The 14739-nt window shown below is 56.5% G+C and overlaps 1 protein-coding gene across 7 annotated transcripts in view; it reads right to left on the bottom strand.

Moving 5' to 3' along the window:
• Positions 1-14739, bottom strand: part of LOC122906847 (myosin phosphatase Rho interacting protein) — a 145192-nt gene that overhangs the window by 51888 nt on the left and 78565 nt on the right. For 6 of the 7 annotated variants that reach the window (XM_044249262.1, XM_044249266.1, XM_044249265.1 and 3 more), the window contains exons 4-7: positions 10875-11026; positions 5878-5962; positions 4025-4244; positions 2739-2898 (exon numbers count right to left, since the gene is read on the bottom strand). In XM_044249262.1, coding sequence (XP_044105197.1) covers positions 2739-2898; positions 4025-4244; positions 5878-5962; positions 10875-11026 — 617 coding nt within the window. Of the gene's footprint in view, positions 1-2384; positions 2899-4024; positions 4245-5877; positions 5963-10874; positions 11027-14739 lie in introns of all 7 variants that reach the window. The other variant, XM_044249261.1, reaches the window with a different exon arrangement.

The raw sequence follows: 14739 nt of genomic DNA, 5'->3' as shown, positions 1-14739 counted from the left end.
GAAGGAGACACCTGTACCTCGGCTCCGCTTCCCCTCCCCAGGTTCCAAGCTGAGGGGAAGTGAGGACCACACAAGAGCCAGTGCTGGTGTCAGTCACCAAGAACTCAACAAGGGCGATGGCCTCCCCAGGCTGGTTCAGCAGTGACTCACCATCCAGGAAACATTCTAAAAGCTCTGGAGCAAACGCGAAGAGCAAAGAGGATTGGCCCGTAAAGGCTCCCTTCAGGGCCACGGCTTGTCAGGAAACCAGCCCCCACTGTCTCCCCAGCTGGGCTCCCGGGCAGCCGGGCTCAGCGGCCACTCTGGATAGCTGCGGCGGACGTCCTGCCAATATGCAGTTCTGCTCTATTCAACCAAGACCCAGGGATCCAATCAAGCACAGGGAGGGCTACTTGGGACCAGAGCGCAGGCCTTGCAAAATGACAGCAGCCAGTCAGATGTCATTAGGGTAAGAAAGTGACATTACAGAGTTAGAATGCAGAACTGCTGGGCTCCAGGGGTGCCAGTACCCAGTGAAAACCCATGTCATGGTTGCGAGGAGCATGCAGAAAGTAAAGTCCCGGAGATGCTGTCTACCCCAGGAGGCTAGACAAGAACAAGTTCAAAGCCAAGCAGGTATGCTAAATGTTAATTCTTTGGTCTGCTGCTACCCCAGGGCCTAGCTGCCCACTCAGGAGCCTCCAGGACCTGCAGTCTGCCCGCTAGCCAGCGTGAAGTCTCCCCTGCCCTGGCCCACAGGCCTCCTCAGTGTTGGCAAGCTCCTCCACTGATATATTTACTCAGGTGCTTGAAGGACAGCCTTGGCTCTCTCCTGGTCACATCAGGGAGAGGGCTCTCCCAGTTAAAGGCCCAGAGTGGAGGTATGTCCTGGTTCTGCTGGACCAGGCTGTTGCCTTGAGGAGTCTCCCCACTTCTGAGCTCCCATCTCTATGTCCACACACTGGGATATGACACAGGACCTCTCGGGTTACTAACCAAACAAGAAGACAGCCAAGTGCTTGGAGATCACCTCCCAGGCAATAGGTCAGCTTCCTTCTCCCTCTGCCTAGGAATTAGGCACATCTGCTTTCTTCTCTTTTTAAGACCAACAACTCTGGGCATCTCCTCCTTACTCTGGAGGTGGTCCCCGGGGCTTTGGGAGAGCAGGTGTGTATTAAGGACAGGCACCCTGCTTCCGGCCAGCCCCTCAAGGGGGGAAGCCCGTTGCCACCCTGCCCCATCCCCATAGCATGCCCCAATTCTGAGCTTTACTTAGGCTTCAGCAGGGTGGAGGGGACACTCGGAATGCTTTTGGAATTTAGGTCTGAATCTCCCCCCGCCCCCCACCAAAGTGAATTTCTTTGGAAACCTAATGAAAATTATGGCTTTTCTTTTCCCAGAAAAATGTACATATGGACTCTTGAATCATTTAGAGGGGTTCGTGGACCTATGGCAGTTCATCCCTAGACCCGGGTGAAAACCCTGTTGTCAGGGCAAAGGCTCCATTTACAGACTCAGGGATGGAAGCTCCTATCAGAAGGGGGCACTCTAGCACTCTGGTCCAGGACAGGGCCTCAGACATGGAACCAAGCTCTCTCCCCAGCTCTCTGGGAAGCACAGGGCCAGTGGAACAAGAAGGGAGGACAGAGCACTCCTCTCTTCAGACCATGCCTCTGTCCCAGTCCCTGTCCTAGGTCCCCTCCCTAAAGCTTGTGCCTCTCCAGAAGCTGCATTCTGCCAGCCTCCCTGTTTCACATTCCAGCCAAGCTTGAATGCAGTGATACTCTAGGGCACCTGGGAACATCAAAGGCTACCCAGCTTCCCTGTGCTGCCCACCCCACCGCCTCTCATGTCCTTCACCCGTGCCTAAGACAGGAGGGGCAAGGGGCGCTTCTGCCACCATCTGCCTCTCCAGACTCTTCCTGCCTCCATGGTCATCTCAGAGGACAGACATGGGCCAGGAAGGAAAAGATCCAGCTACACAAGGCCCAGGTGGCTGAGAACACACCAGGGGGGCCCTTAAGGTCTCAGTGCCAAGAGGCACTCACACGAAGCAACCAGCCTCTGGCCCAGGGGTCTGGGTGTCCAGAGATGCTGTTTCTGGCTACCGGGGCCTGAGAGTTCCGTGACTAGAATCTAGTGTCAAAAGGGAAAGCTTTCCCACATGCTCTGAAGGGAAAGGGAGGACAAGTGCACTCCTTCAAGGAAGGCTTAGGGAACGTGGAAATGTGTATGTCAAAGTGGGTGTGTGTCTGTTTGTGTGAAGTGTAAAAAGCATGTTATAAGGACACAGGAGTGAGTGAGTGAGCGTGTAGTGTAAAGGAGAATGTGAGTATACACGAGAGACTGTGTACAGGTGGGGGAGTGTGTCCATGGCACGTGTGGTCCTATAACCCATTCCTTACCTCCTCTCGTTGCCAAACAGACGGGCCACCTCTTCCCTGCCAGGGCTCCGGGCCCGAGTCCTACGCTCCAGCCGCCTTCTCTCCACCTGGAAGGCTTCTCGGTGGCTGATCCTGACGGCCTTAGGGACGTCGGCCAGGGCGGCATACTGCCTGCTGGCTTTAAAGGCAAAGGTGCGCCCCGGTCTCTCTGTTCCCCGCCCCCCAGCGCTGTCGGAGTCCATGTGGATGGGGGGCCGGCTGGCCACGTCCAGGGAGCCAAGAGAGCTGCTGCAGACCATTCGGCTGGGGGTTCGAGAACCTGGGGAAGGAAGAGGATGACCAAGCTCCTGGGAGGGCGGTCCGGGGCCACTATACCTGTTGTTGGGGGTGCTGGGGCTGGGAGGGGAGAGCGGCGGGGGCAGCTGCTGCTCTTCGGCCTTCAAGTCCTGCTTGGTCTTCTCCAGGGAGAAGTAGCCGCTCTCTACCCGGACTTTGCGGCCACAATCCATGCGGTCGCTGCTCATGGTGCTCTCCTCTGGAAGAGAGAAGGGGGAGTCAGGAGATGTACTTAGCCTGCTGCCACCTCTGGTTTCTGGGGACTTTTTAAACAGCCCAAGTAGATCCAAACAGGGGCCATCTCTCTACCTCCCATCTCTGCAGCCACCCGTACAGGGCTCACCCAAGGGTAGAATCATGGGACAGAAACAAAATGTCCTTCCCACACATGTGCCTCATCCGTCTCACTCTAAGCTGGCTGCATCTGCTACACTGTAAGGGGGTCCCCAAGCTTCTGGTCTGGGGGCCAGTTTGGGAGAGCAGGATTCCCGCCCAGGAGAGATGCCCACTGACAACCACTTCTTACCAAACAACAAGGAGGAAATCAAGGGCTAACTGGCCCTTCAGCCTGTTAGGGCATTTGGGGAGGGAAGAGGCAGAGGACTTCCATGGGAATGAGAGGAGTGCATGGGACTACCCATGAAGGACTCAGGCTGCTTCACCTCCAGCTGCTGCTAAATGCATTTTGGCCTGAATGAACTGGGTCAGTCCCAACTGTCCCCCTGTCTTTAATGAGCTGGACAAAATGCAAATAGGAAAAGCCAGCCTATGTCATGCAGATCCCTCTGGGGCCCAGAGCAGGGAGGCGGAGACTGCTGCCCTGCTTCTGCTCGGTCGATTCCAAAGTGCTGTTAAGTGGAGAGAGCAGAGCAAAGCCTCCCAGGCAGGGGGGCCTGGCAGGATGGCACAATGAGGAGAAGGATGAGGCTGCACTCAGGACACACTGAGCTTCCAGATTCCAGGCCAGGAACACAGGGCGGCCATGGGGGCAGGAACCAGAGGCCTCCCTCCACAAGCCTCATTCCAGAGGGTCTGATTCTCACAACACACACCCGGGCCTGAGACAGCAGGTGCTACTTTCCTACTTTACAGATGGGACTTAAGAGCCAGAGGGGCAAGGCCAAGGCCGGAGCCCAGGAATCCCAGCACCACCCATACCCAGGCCCTGCCAAGTGCTGATGGACACAGGTGAAGGAGCCTGAGGCCCGGGGCTCAGTGTCCCTGAGTTCTCAGTGCCAGCTGCATTGGGATGGTCGCCTGCTCCAGCACTGTGAGACTGGCCACCAGAACAGGCGTGCACACAAGCCATTCCGGCTCCCACTTACCATCTTTGCTCTCCAGCCCAGGTTCCCTCAGGGTGCTGGCAGCAGGAGGCTGGCTCGGGCTGGGACTCTGAGCGGGACTGAGGCTGCTCCCATCAGGCTGGTCCTTGGCCCTCATTTCTTCCTGCCAGAGTGTAGACTTGGTGGTGGGGACCTTCTCAGCACTGGGAATACTGCTGCTACTGCTGCTGCTAGTGACAGCTACCTTGGCTGGCCCTGGTTCCTAGGGGAGAAAGCAGTGTGTGTGTGTGCAGCCCTGGGGCACACAGCCTGGGCTGGTACACATGTCCTGGCTGCCTAGGCGCCTGGCTACAGGGGACGCCAAGGTCAACTAAACTGTGTCAGTGGCCTGGAATCCCCAGAAGAGGAGACTCAGAGATATCTTGGTCAGGGCAAAAGCTCCACCTGGATGGCCCTGTGGCCTTTGTCTTCCACAGCCCTAGACCCTATACCCGAAGTGCCGGGTCCCACCAGCCTCAGGCCAAATTTGGCACATACATGGAGTGAATATACAGGGTTTCTGCTTGGAGCTCTGATGCCTGACACATGCGAGCTCTCCCTGCCAACAAAACCACAGAGCCCAGAGCAGCTGACCAGGCATTAAAGGTGAGATAACAAGTGACTGGCTCAGAGTTCATCATTTCCAGACTCACAGGTAATTAAGACACGAGTCAGGAAAGATGGGACAGGGCAAAGAAAGAACACACCATTGAGATGGCCTGCTGGGTGAATGGAAAGCAGGTGTTTATACAGACCCCAGGCCAGAGTCAGCCCTTGGCCTTCCCTGCCTCCCACTTCTGGGTCCTAGAAAGCTAAAATGCGACACCTGGGACACTATGTGAAAGAGTCATCAGATATAACCCAAACATCCAATCTATACTCACGCCCTCCCACCTACGCAGCTGCACAAACTAGATGGCAGCTTGTAGCCCAGATGGGAACAATGTCCATCCCATCTCTCCCCAGATAAGAGCCGGTGCTGCTCTGTGGGAGAAGCATTCGAGTCCATTTCAAGAGCATGCGGAGAACCTTAACTCAACAGCCCAAACCTGAAGTCTGGAGCAGAGAGGAGCATTCACTGAGCACCCATCAAGGGCTCATCGCTTCCTTCCATGCCCACAACAACCCTGTAACTGGGTGTCCAAAGGCCCATTCTGTAAAGCAGTTCACTGAGGCTCAGAAAAGTTAATTTGCTCCACCAGGGCCCCAGGAGTGTGAGGAGCATGGCAGGAAGAAGGAGAGCCCTTCTGGGTGCCTGTGTCCCTGCAGACATGGCCTTTAGGGAAGGATTAGAGCTGATGGGACCTAACCAAGCCACCCTCCACTTCGGTCAAATGGGAGTTAGAGCAGGGGCACAAAAGTCAAGGTCTTACCAGTTTTTTGGTCAAAGCCCAGAGCAGGAACAGGGTCCCCTGAGAGCTCCTCACTTAGCCAGGATGCTCTATGACCCTCCCTGCCTGCACAAGGATACCCACGTACAGCAAGCAGCCCCTCTGAGCAAGCCCTCTGCACGCTAGCAGCTGGCAGGACAGCCAAGGAATGGACATGCTATCATACCGCCGCTGCACACCGGCTCCCTCATTGCAAAGCTCCCGGGGTGGACCCAGAGCACATGAGTGAGGCCACCCTATCTGCGGGGGGGTCCTGCCCTGCGGCCTGGAGAGGAGCATGCAGGTCTCAGCCCACAGACCGCTAGAGGGAAGGAGAGCCCATGCAGGGCTCATAACCATTTTAGCTGCACTCCCATCTGGATCCTTTTTCTCACCCCTAATTTTAGGCTGGGTTCTGAAGTCTTTTAACCTCCTGGGGAGCTCTCACTTCCTCCTAGCCCCACTGATGGACACCACTCTACCTACCTGTGGTGTGGGAGGCTCCACCTTCCGCTTCTTCTTTTGGTTCTGCTTATTGGTCCTGGGATAGACCATGAGCATCTCTAGCCATCTGGGGAGAGAAGAGGAGGGATCAGATCTCTGCCTTCAGGACTTGGGAACCGTACTGGATGGTCTAGGCAGCAGGCCCAATACTTCCTACTTGAGGGTGCCCATCCAGTGGCCAGGCCTCTGGGCAGTGGAGCAAGGGCAGAGCATAACCCAGACTTGAGCCAGCCACCGCTGGGGAAGTGCTGACAGTGCAGCCCAGGACAAGCACAGGCTGTGCTGGGACCAGGCCCAGATGCTGATCCCACGATGACCATAGTGCAGGTGGAGAGCGCCCTGTGACCAGCCCTAGATGTGCAGAGCACATCATAGTTTCCATCACTGACCCTATCTTTGGGTTTAGACTTGGCTTTAAAACTGTCCTCCCGTGGTAGATTTGGCTAAGGCACAGAGGGCTGCTACTGAGTAGCATTTAGAGCTCTAGAGGCAGGAAACCAGCAGCTGTGCTACCTAACTTCTCTGGCAGGTCACTTCCAGGGGCTGAGCAGCTGACCTCCCAGACCCATTCACTCACCTCTGGCCCTACCTGCGCCCTGAGAGCTCTGGGCACCTTGGCTTTGGGGAAGACCCAGCAGAGCTGCCCAGGGACCCACTCCAAGGCCCACAAGTTGGAAAGTCCCCTCTGGACCAGGAGCAGGGAAGGCAGCAGGCGAGCATGGGAAGAGCAGTGGCTGAAGGAAGGAGGCCTGATACAGAGCTGGCTCTACTACTTTCTAACCATGACCCTGGGGGCTCCCTGTGCCTCTGGGCTTCAGTCTCCTCCTCTCTGAAAGCAGGGGGCAGATTAGGCCATAACATGTCCACTGCTTGCCTCACTGGAGGCCTTAACATCTGGAACGTTGGACGAGGGGGACAGGAGGAGCTGGTGGTGAAGGGTGCGCTCTCCAGAGGGGTAGGTACTGCAGGAGACTCTGGCCCCACTCTCCCTGGACCCTGAGGGTTTGTGCTGGGCCTGCTGTCACCCCAGGCCCGGGATGGTGGCCGAGCCACAGTGTGAGGCAGAGCCTGTCCCGCCAGCACCAGCACTTGAGCCAGTCAGGAAGGAGGGCTCCCGTCTTTAGCACCCCAAGGTGCTTCTTAAATCGGGGACAGAGGGAGGAAAGTGGGTCACAGTCGGTGACCTTCTAGGACAGCCTCAGGAGGGTATGCTGGTTTTGCTATTGAGAGTTGGGGAAGTGGGCTTGGGCGTGGGGAATCAGAGCATCTGGGGTGAGCGCAGCTCGGCTTCGTTCTGTATTTGCCGAGAGCTTGAACGACTCCAGGCACATGGAGACCTGAGGCGCAGGCCCTGTGGGTCACTCCTCTGCGGGCTGGCCCTGAACCAAGAGGAAGCATGACTGTGTCTGCAAGGCCAGCAGACGAGCAGACTCTTAGCGCCTCACTTACATAATCTGAGGAACTCACACACATGTGGGATTAAAAGACCTGCTTTCCGGTCTGCCACAGGGGCTGACATTCCTTGGGCACCCCGGGAAGCTGTGTCTGCTGAAGACCCCTCTCAGAGCTTTACTTAGGAGATGAGGAGAGACTGCTTCACAAAGTCCCCTCACCCTCCAGGGCCCCAGGAGCACGGGGGCGTGACAGACAGGTGCAGGTGGCCCAGCTGCTGTCAATCGGCAACACGAGCAAGCAGGCAAACCGGCGAGCCCGAGGGACGGGGCCTCGAGGGAAGAGATCTGCACCGCGGTGGCACTGACGACTGACCGGAGCTCGGCGAGCTCCTGTGCCAGCCCGAAGAAGGCTGCAGACTTGGGGCGGGCTGGGGCTGGCCAGGACAGATGATGGAATATGTCCCTTGCACTAAGGTTTCTTACAGAAGCCCAGCAGGAAGCATGTAACGTCCTTCAGATGTCTCACCATGTAAAATACACCGAGGGAAGAGAGGCAAGGGGCGAATATGGACACGGGACTGGGGGTGGAAGTGAGTGCCTGGACACAGTAGGCTGGGTTCCGCAACTCTGACAGAAGAGCCAGGATGAGTGAGACCGAGGGGGGCAGAACTGTGAGGCAGGAAAACAGAGAAGGGGAAAGATCAGGCCCAGCTCAGCTGGAGTCCCCACCCCACCCCACCCATTCCTGCTTACATCCCACCTCCTCTGAAAGACCTGTGCTAAGTTGTGCCCCAAACATCCTGAAGGCCCATCCTGTCACAAGAGAGTGGGAAAGAGAACCACCAACTCTCTCCATCCAGCTCTGGATGAGAAGCCTCAGGCGGCTTAGGAGCCTCTGTTCAGAGAAGAACCCAGAAAGAAGTCTGGATGGACTGTCTCTAACTACCCCTGCTCTAAGTCAGCCCAGACGAAGTCCATACCTCATTTGGGAGTTGGGTCTCAGGGTCTCATAGCCCACAGGTGAGATTTTCTGGTGAAGGAACTGTGCCAGGTGGTGAGGATGCCAAGGGAGGCATGCGTCCAAAGGTGAGAGGCAGAGGAAGGAGAGGAGATGCAGGCAGAAGTCTGTCCCCAGAGCACACTACCCGACGTGACTCTGTAAAGGAGGCCTAGTGTACCAGTGGGTGGTGAGGACAAAGACGCTGTTGCTGGGGGCCAGGGACAGGTTGCCATGCGGCAAACCCTGCCTGATGGGGAGGGATGAGGACAGGGAAAGCTCTGCGTATGCCTCTGAGCCACCGCACAAACCTGGATGGCCCAGCCAACATACGGGACCCAGAGAACACACATATCTGGTGTCCTGGTCCACCAATGACCTTGTCTACTCAAGCTGCACAGGAATGGCAGTCCCGCATCCCTGTACTTGCAGCGTCCTTAGGAGAGGGGATCAGGACAGGGAGTCCCCTGGCTTGTGGTAGGTGCCTGATGGTAGGATTTGGGCCAACTGGCAGAGGCTGCATCAGCTGTCAATTTCCTCATGCCATGTAGCACACCACGACATCAATGACCTGGGTTCTCTGGCTCACACATGCCCCGGGACCCTGGGGTGTCCAGGGGACCCTGGACACCACTTCCCATACTTCATGCTAATCAGGATCCTCCACAGGACCTAACACCTCAGGGAAGGGCTAGGTCTCCCCCGAGGAATCCTGCGGGGCAGTGACACCTCAGTGCAGGCTGTCTGTCTGCCAGACAGGGCTGCAGCAGCAGGTGTGAGCCAGGAAAAGTGAGTGGTTCTCCGCTGTCCCTCATGCCTGTAGACTGCCCTTCATCAGGGTTCTTGCATTTCCAGAGCTTTAGTCTCCCAATTGTAGAATGAGGGCTCTGTAAAAGTCCTCTCTCTGTATATTTAAAAAAAATTTTTTTTAACTGATCTCCACATCCAGTATGGGGCTCAAGCCCACGTCCCCAAAATCAAGAGTCCTATGCTTCTCTGAATCAGCTGGCCAGGCTCCCTGAGCCCTCTACACTCCTAAACCATATAGTTCTAGAATTAAGAACAGGGAGAGGGAGAGGCCAAGCGGTCCTGCTGTTTGCCCCTAGGAATTAGAAATGCAAACCCTCTCTCCAAGCATGAAGGACTCAGGCTGAGCTGGCAGCCCCAGCAGAGGGTCCGCTGGTCACTCTATGGTGCAACTCTGGCCCTCGGCTCCAGCTCGGCACAGCATGGATTTAAACTTCTGAACTCGGCAAAACCTGGGGACCTTCTGACCACTGTTCTCACTTCCTCATACAGCAGCCTTGGCCTGAGATCCTGAAGCTCAGCCAGTGCTCAGAGTTTTTTTACTTGTTGAAACCAAAAGGCTTCACCTTCTAGTTCCCTCCACTCTGCATTACAATAATCAGCCCAGGATCCCTAACTGCCCACCCCAACCACACCCCAATTCACTTTCTCTCAAAGCTTTCTCGGCGTTAAAGGACCAATGGGATTCTCCTAAGATCCAGCGCCCGAGCTCCTGGCCAGGCATGCTGAGCCTGCTCACTGCGCATGTACTGTGGGGCTAGGTTGCACAGAGCTGATACATGCGCCCAGGAGTACGGACTTCTGGAAGGCACACGCTGTATGAGCTCAGCAGCATGGAGCTCTGCTCGCCTGGACTGTCAGCTACCTGAAAACCCGGGTCCCCTTCCACCTTCCAGGGCTTCCCCTAAGCTTCTGACCAGGGCAAGGCCAGGGCAGTGGTGTGACTCAGGGACTATCTATTCTTTCCACCTGGACAAAGAAGCCAGGGTCTATAGCAGCACTGGAGTGACTGCTGTGTGTAGGCCCCAAGGACGAGGAATGGGACACAGCCCTCCACCCTCAAGGACCTACTGCCGGCTAAAGGAGGCCAGATGTGCACCCAGACAATCTGCATCTTTCATAAAGCCAGCTGATGGTGCCAAGTGCCTCATGGGGGCAGGTTTCCTGCAAGAGCGGACACTCAGGCTGAAGGATGGAGGGGTCATTCCAAGCTGAAGGCAGGGTGGGAGGGAAGGCACACAGCTGGTGGGCAGCACAGGGGTGTGCAGTGATAAGCAGCTCAGTAATGAGGGACACAAGGGTGGTGGGGGTGAGGCTGGAGGGTTGGGAAGGGGTCTCCTGGGCCAACCAAGGAACTTGCACTTCACTCCCAGGTAATGGGGCTTCGGGCAGGAGAGAGGCAAGGTCATGTGTGCTCTGGGGACTGAAACCCTCGTGGTCGAGTGACACATGGGTGGAGGGTTGAGAGTGGAGGTGGTGAGATCAATGAGAGGCTGAAGGAAGCTGCAGCAGCCCTGGAGGTAGGGCAGCGCCAGCAGAGGGAGGGTCCCGGGGAAGTGGAACACGAGGAGAGTATGAGCACACAGGAATGACATAGACAGGTGCAGGGTGAGGCCAGTTTCTGGTGTGGTGACCAGGTACATGGTGGCGGTCTGAAGAGAGAGGGGACTCAGAAGAGGGAACACGCATGGGGAAGAAAGTGATGGCCATCTTGCCAAATTTGTGCCAGAGGGAACTGGCCCAAGAACGTGCTGGTATGCAGAGGTGCTGGGCAGACTCACCCGCTGATGATCTCCTTGGTTTCCGCCCGGATGAAATGTTCCTTCTCAGGGGTCAGAATGCACAAGGAGAACTTCTGACCTGTCCGGCCCTCCCCATCCACCACGTCTGTGCACTGGTTCATGTTGATGGTGCCCTGAGGCAGGGTTGTGGGCTGCAAGGAAGAAGATGGGGCAGGGGGTCACGCAGAGACGAGCACTCATGGGTCAGAGTATGGCAGCATGGGCTGTCCCCACACCCCCAGGCCCTCCCAGCCCTCTGGCAGCTGTGTAGATCCCCAGTTAAAACAGGGGTACAGGGTGGTGCTCTGCCTCGTCCCCACCCTCATGGCCCCACTTTTGTCCTAGCCGTCCCAGAAAGGAGAGGTGACAGGTCTGCTCTTCTCAGAGGACATCCAGCTGGACATTCCCTCTTAGTGGGAGAATAAGATCCCAGCTAGTAGCGGGGGAAGGGAGAGAGGCAGGAAGGGGACAGCTCCGTAACGACAGCTGGAAGGACAGAGACAGCCAAGAGTCTGGTCTCCCAGGGGTTACAGCTCCGAGAGAGAGAGCAGTGAGAAAAAGCTCCAGAGGAGGTGGTTCCAAAATAGCAAGGTTATTTTTAGAGGCACGGAGGGAACCGGAGAGAAGCCACATCCTGGAAGGCGGGCTGTGGGGCTGGCAGGCTGGAGCCACAGTTATCAGAGATGCTGTAGAGGCAGACTGAGCCCACTCAGGGCAGGTGACCCCCCACCACCTGGCAGGACTGCCCATCCGACGCCGGAACAGCGAATAAAAACTTTTTCCTTTTCTGACACTGTTAGACACTGAAATGAGGAAAAGAACACCGAGAACAAGCAAAGAAGGCATTTAGAGGTTCCTGCTGGGGTGGGGGCAGCAAGGAGGACGTTTCTGGAGAGGATCTGTTAGCCCTGCACCCTCTGGCCTCTCACCTTCCCCCAAACAGGGAAGCACTCATGGGAGGGAAGTGAGGCACCAGGGCTGTCACCATCCCAAGGGCAAAGAGCTCCTGGCCTGGAGTCAGGCAAGGCACTACCCTAATGCCCCGTTCTGGTGGCTCTCCCAGCAAGGGAAGCCTTGGCCAGGACCCCTGGTGGTGTGGGCGACGAGGCGGGGAGGCTGCCCGACTTCCCGGGCAGCTGCCAGCTTCCCTACTGAGTGGCCCCCAAGGATTCGGCACTTCCTGAGCTGGGTTCCTGACAAAGCGGCAGGGGGAGAAATAGCCATGGTGGCCAGCTGGTGGCTGCTTTATCAGGTACCTCCCTCCTAAGGCTCTGAGGTAGGTCCTAGCCCTGCCTGGCTGCAAGCTCCCTGTTGCCAGGGCATGGGGAAGAGGCCTGCTCTGAAGGTCAAGATGCTGGGTTCGGTGTCAATGCCAAGCTCAGGCCAACTCTAACCGCTACCAGAAACCCTTCTTCATCTGCCAAACAAAAGGAAGCAGGAAGCTCCCAGACCCCCTCCAGCTGGAGTGCATATGAGCTTCCTGGTACTTTCCAGGCCAGCCCACCAGCATCTCTGATGCACTGCTACCTCCCTCCTCAAGTCCTGGTATCCAACTACAGGAGTTGGACCAGAGGAACACTGAGTGCCAGAGCCCTCACCCAGCATGGCTGCTGGCTTTCTGGTCCACAGGAGGGGAAGGAAGTAAGGTTCCCAACTCCCCAAACCCTTTCCTTATGGACCCTCTGGGCACAGCTCAGAATGCAGGTAGCAGGGCAGGTGAGCCAGCTGCGAGAGAACAGGGAGGCCTCTGACTTCAGCTGGGGCTAGGGGACGGGCCCGAGTCCCACTTGTGAGGGTGGGCCACACGCATGCTAGGATGCTCTTCCTCAGGAAAGCAGCCTTGGAGGGTCTCTCCTGGGCACTCCTGAAGAGTCCTTGAGCTGGGAAAGGGGGCTTGTTGGGTTATCCTGCAACCAACCAAAGGAGTTCTTCAGGAGCAGTGAACAAGGGGGGAGGCCTGGGACCCACCCACTGGTCTTCTGGCTGGGGAGACCCATGAGCATGTAGAGGCTGAGTCCCCCTCCCCAGACGAGTGCTCCTCCCACAGCTTCAAGAGCACACCCCTCCAACCCAGGGCAAGGCCTCCTAGGCTTCCCCACCGCCTTGTTCCAGTTCCAGTCCTACTCTTCAGAATTTCTAATCCCAGGTCTTCTCTGGCATCATGCCACTGCCCCATCTGAACCCTCTTTGGGCGAACTAGGGGTCGTCGCCTCTGCTCTCTCAGCTCAGCCTCCCCACGCAGAGGCACACGCTCCCAGTTAGTACCGACAAGGCTCCCGGATTCTCTGGGGTGGGTCCTCTTGTATATGAAACAGGGACACTGACGCCGCGGGTTACTGTGAGTATTAGGGCCATGAGCAGGAACACAGAGCCCAGAGCGGGAGAGGGGAGGGCAGAGGAGCTCTTCCAGGGTGACTTTTCCTCCTTTGTCCTTGATAGCCCACCCAATGCTTAGACTCATGGGTGTCACAGGTGCCAGTGTATGCCCACCTGTGATACAGGGATGCATGGATTAAGTTATCTGTGCCAATACCTTATAAACTATCACACACACACACACACACACACATACACACACACACACAGGTAAGCTAAACAGTGACAGTAAAATAGACCAATAGAAATTCTAATACTTTTTTCTCCCTATACTCTCTAGTGGGCCATCTGAAGGCACGTGCTCATCTTTAGAAACTACCATTCCAGGGCTCGGTGGTCATGAAACTGCTCGCCATCCCCTCATGCACAGTCACTGGGTTTGCTGGACACGTGGCCAGAAGCTAGTGATGAGATTTCCCAGCTAGCCCTGCAGTGGAACGGGGTCATGGGACCTAGTTACAAACCAGGCCCTTAGACATCCGACAACCTCTCTGGGCCTCAGTTGATTACGTATACAAAATGAGTTCTTTCCCTCCTTCCAGAAGAGCCTTCAGAGGTGTCAATCAAAGGCAAAAACAACAAGCTACAGCTGCAGGAAATGAACGTTTATTTACTACCTGTGTGTCTTGTGATTACAACTCTCTCATGCTTCCTTAAACACTACTCATGAGGTGGGCATAATCTAATCCTGTCGCATACAGGGAAGAGGGAGGAGAGTCAAGAGTGGTCAGAAAAGAAGGGAGAACCGGAAAACTGACCCTGGCTGGCCCTTGGCAGATGCTGTGGAAATAGTTCCTCCTGAGTCTCAACGGTGCCACCTGCCGTGAAGTGGCTCACTGTCTCAGGTGGGTCCCGAAGGCCAGGCCCTGGGCCAGTGCGTCCTCTCACGGACGGCTCCCAAACTCCTATGACGCTGTCTGTACCACCACCCCCATTTGCCCCTTCGCTAGTCTGTGCTCAACCACAACTCCTGCACCCAGAGCTTGAGTGCTTTAGCCAAGGGCCTCCAGAGAGCCCCCAGGCCCAGGTGTGGCCCTCCCCACTTCAGAGCAGGAGCAGGTCATACCCATCCATATTCTCAGCATGAAGGAGACAACCCATCTCCCAGCTGGCCAGCCCCTCTGCTTGAAGAGCAAGGGCAGATATCTAGGCTGCAACCCAAATCCAGCCATAGGGCACACCTCGCCCCCATGCCATCCGCAGACACCCAGTTCCATCTGACAAGCTCCCTGCTCTCATTTCGCACCTCCAGCTATGAAGAATCCAGGCCTCCTACCAGGCTGAGCGGCACCCAGTTTTGCTTGATTTCAAAAAAGGGATGGCTATCTGCAGGCCTTCGAGCTCAGCTGTGTTGCCGTTATGGGTTAACTCTTTAGCCAGCAATGTCACCAGATGGCCCTCTAGCCATCTGGGGGTTTCCAGTCCTCTTCTGGTCTCCACACGACACCAGCTAAGATGGCAGAGCTGCGGCAGTGTCAACAAATCCCCA

Source organism: Neovison vison, chromosome 5 (assembly GCF_020171115.1).
Source record: "Neovison vison isolate M4711 chromosome 5, ASM_NN_V1, whole genome shotgun sequence".
Classification (NCBI taxonomy): Eukaryota; Metazoa; Chordata; class Mammalia; order Carnivora; family Mustelidae; genus Neogale; species Neogale vison.
Note: the sequence above shows the minus strand (reverse complement) of the source record. Positions and strands in the feature narration are given on the sequence as shown.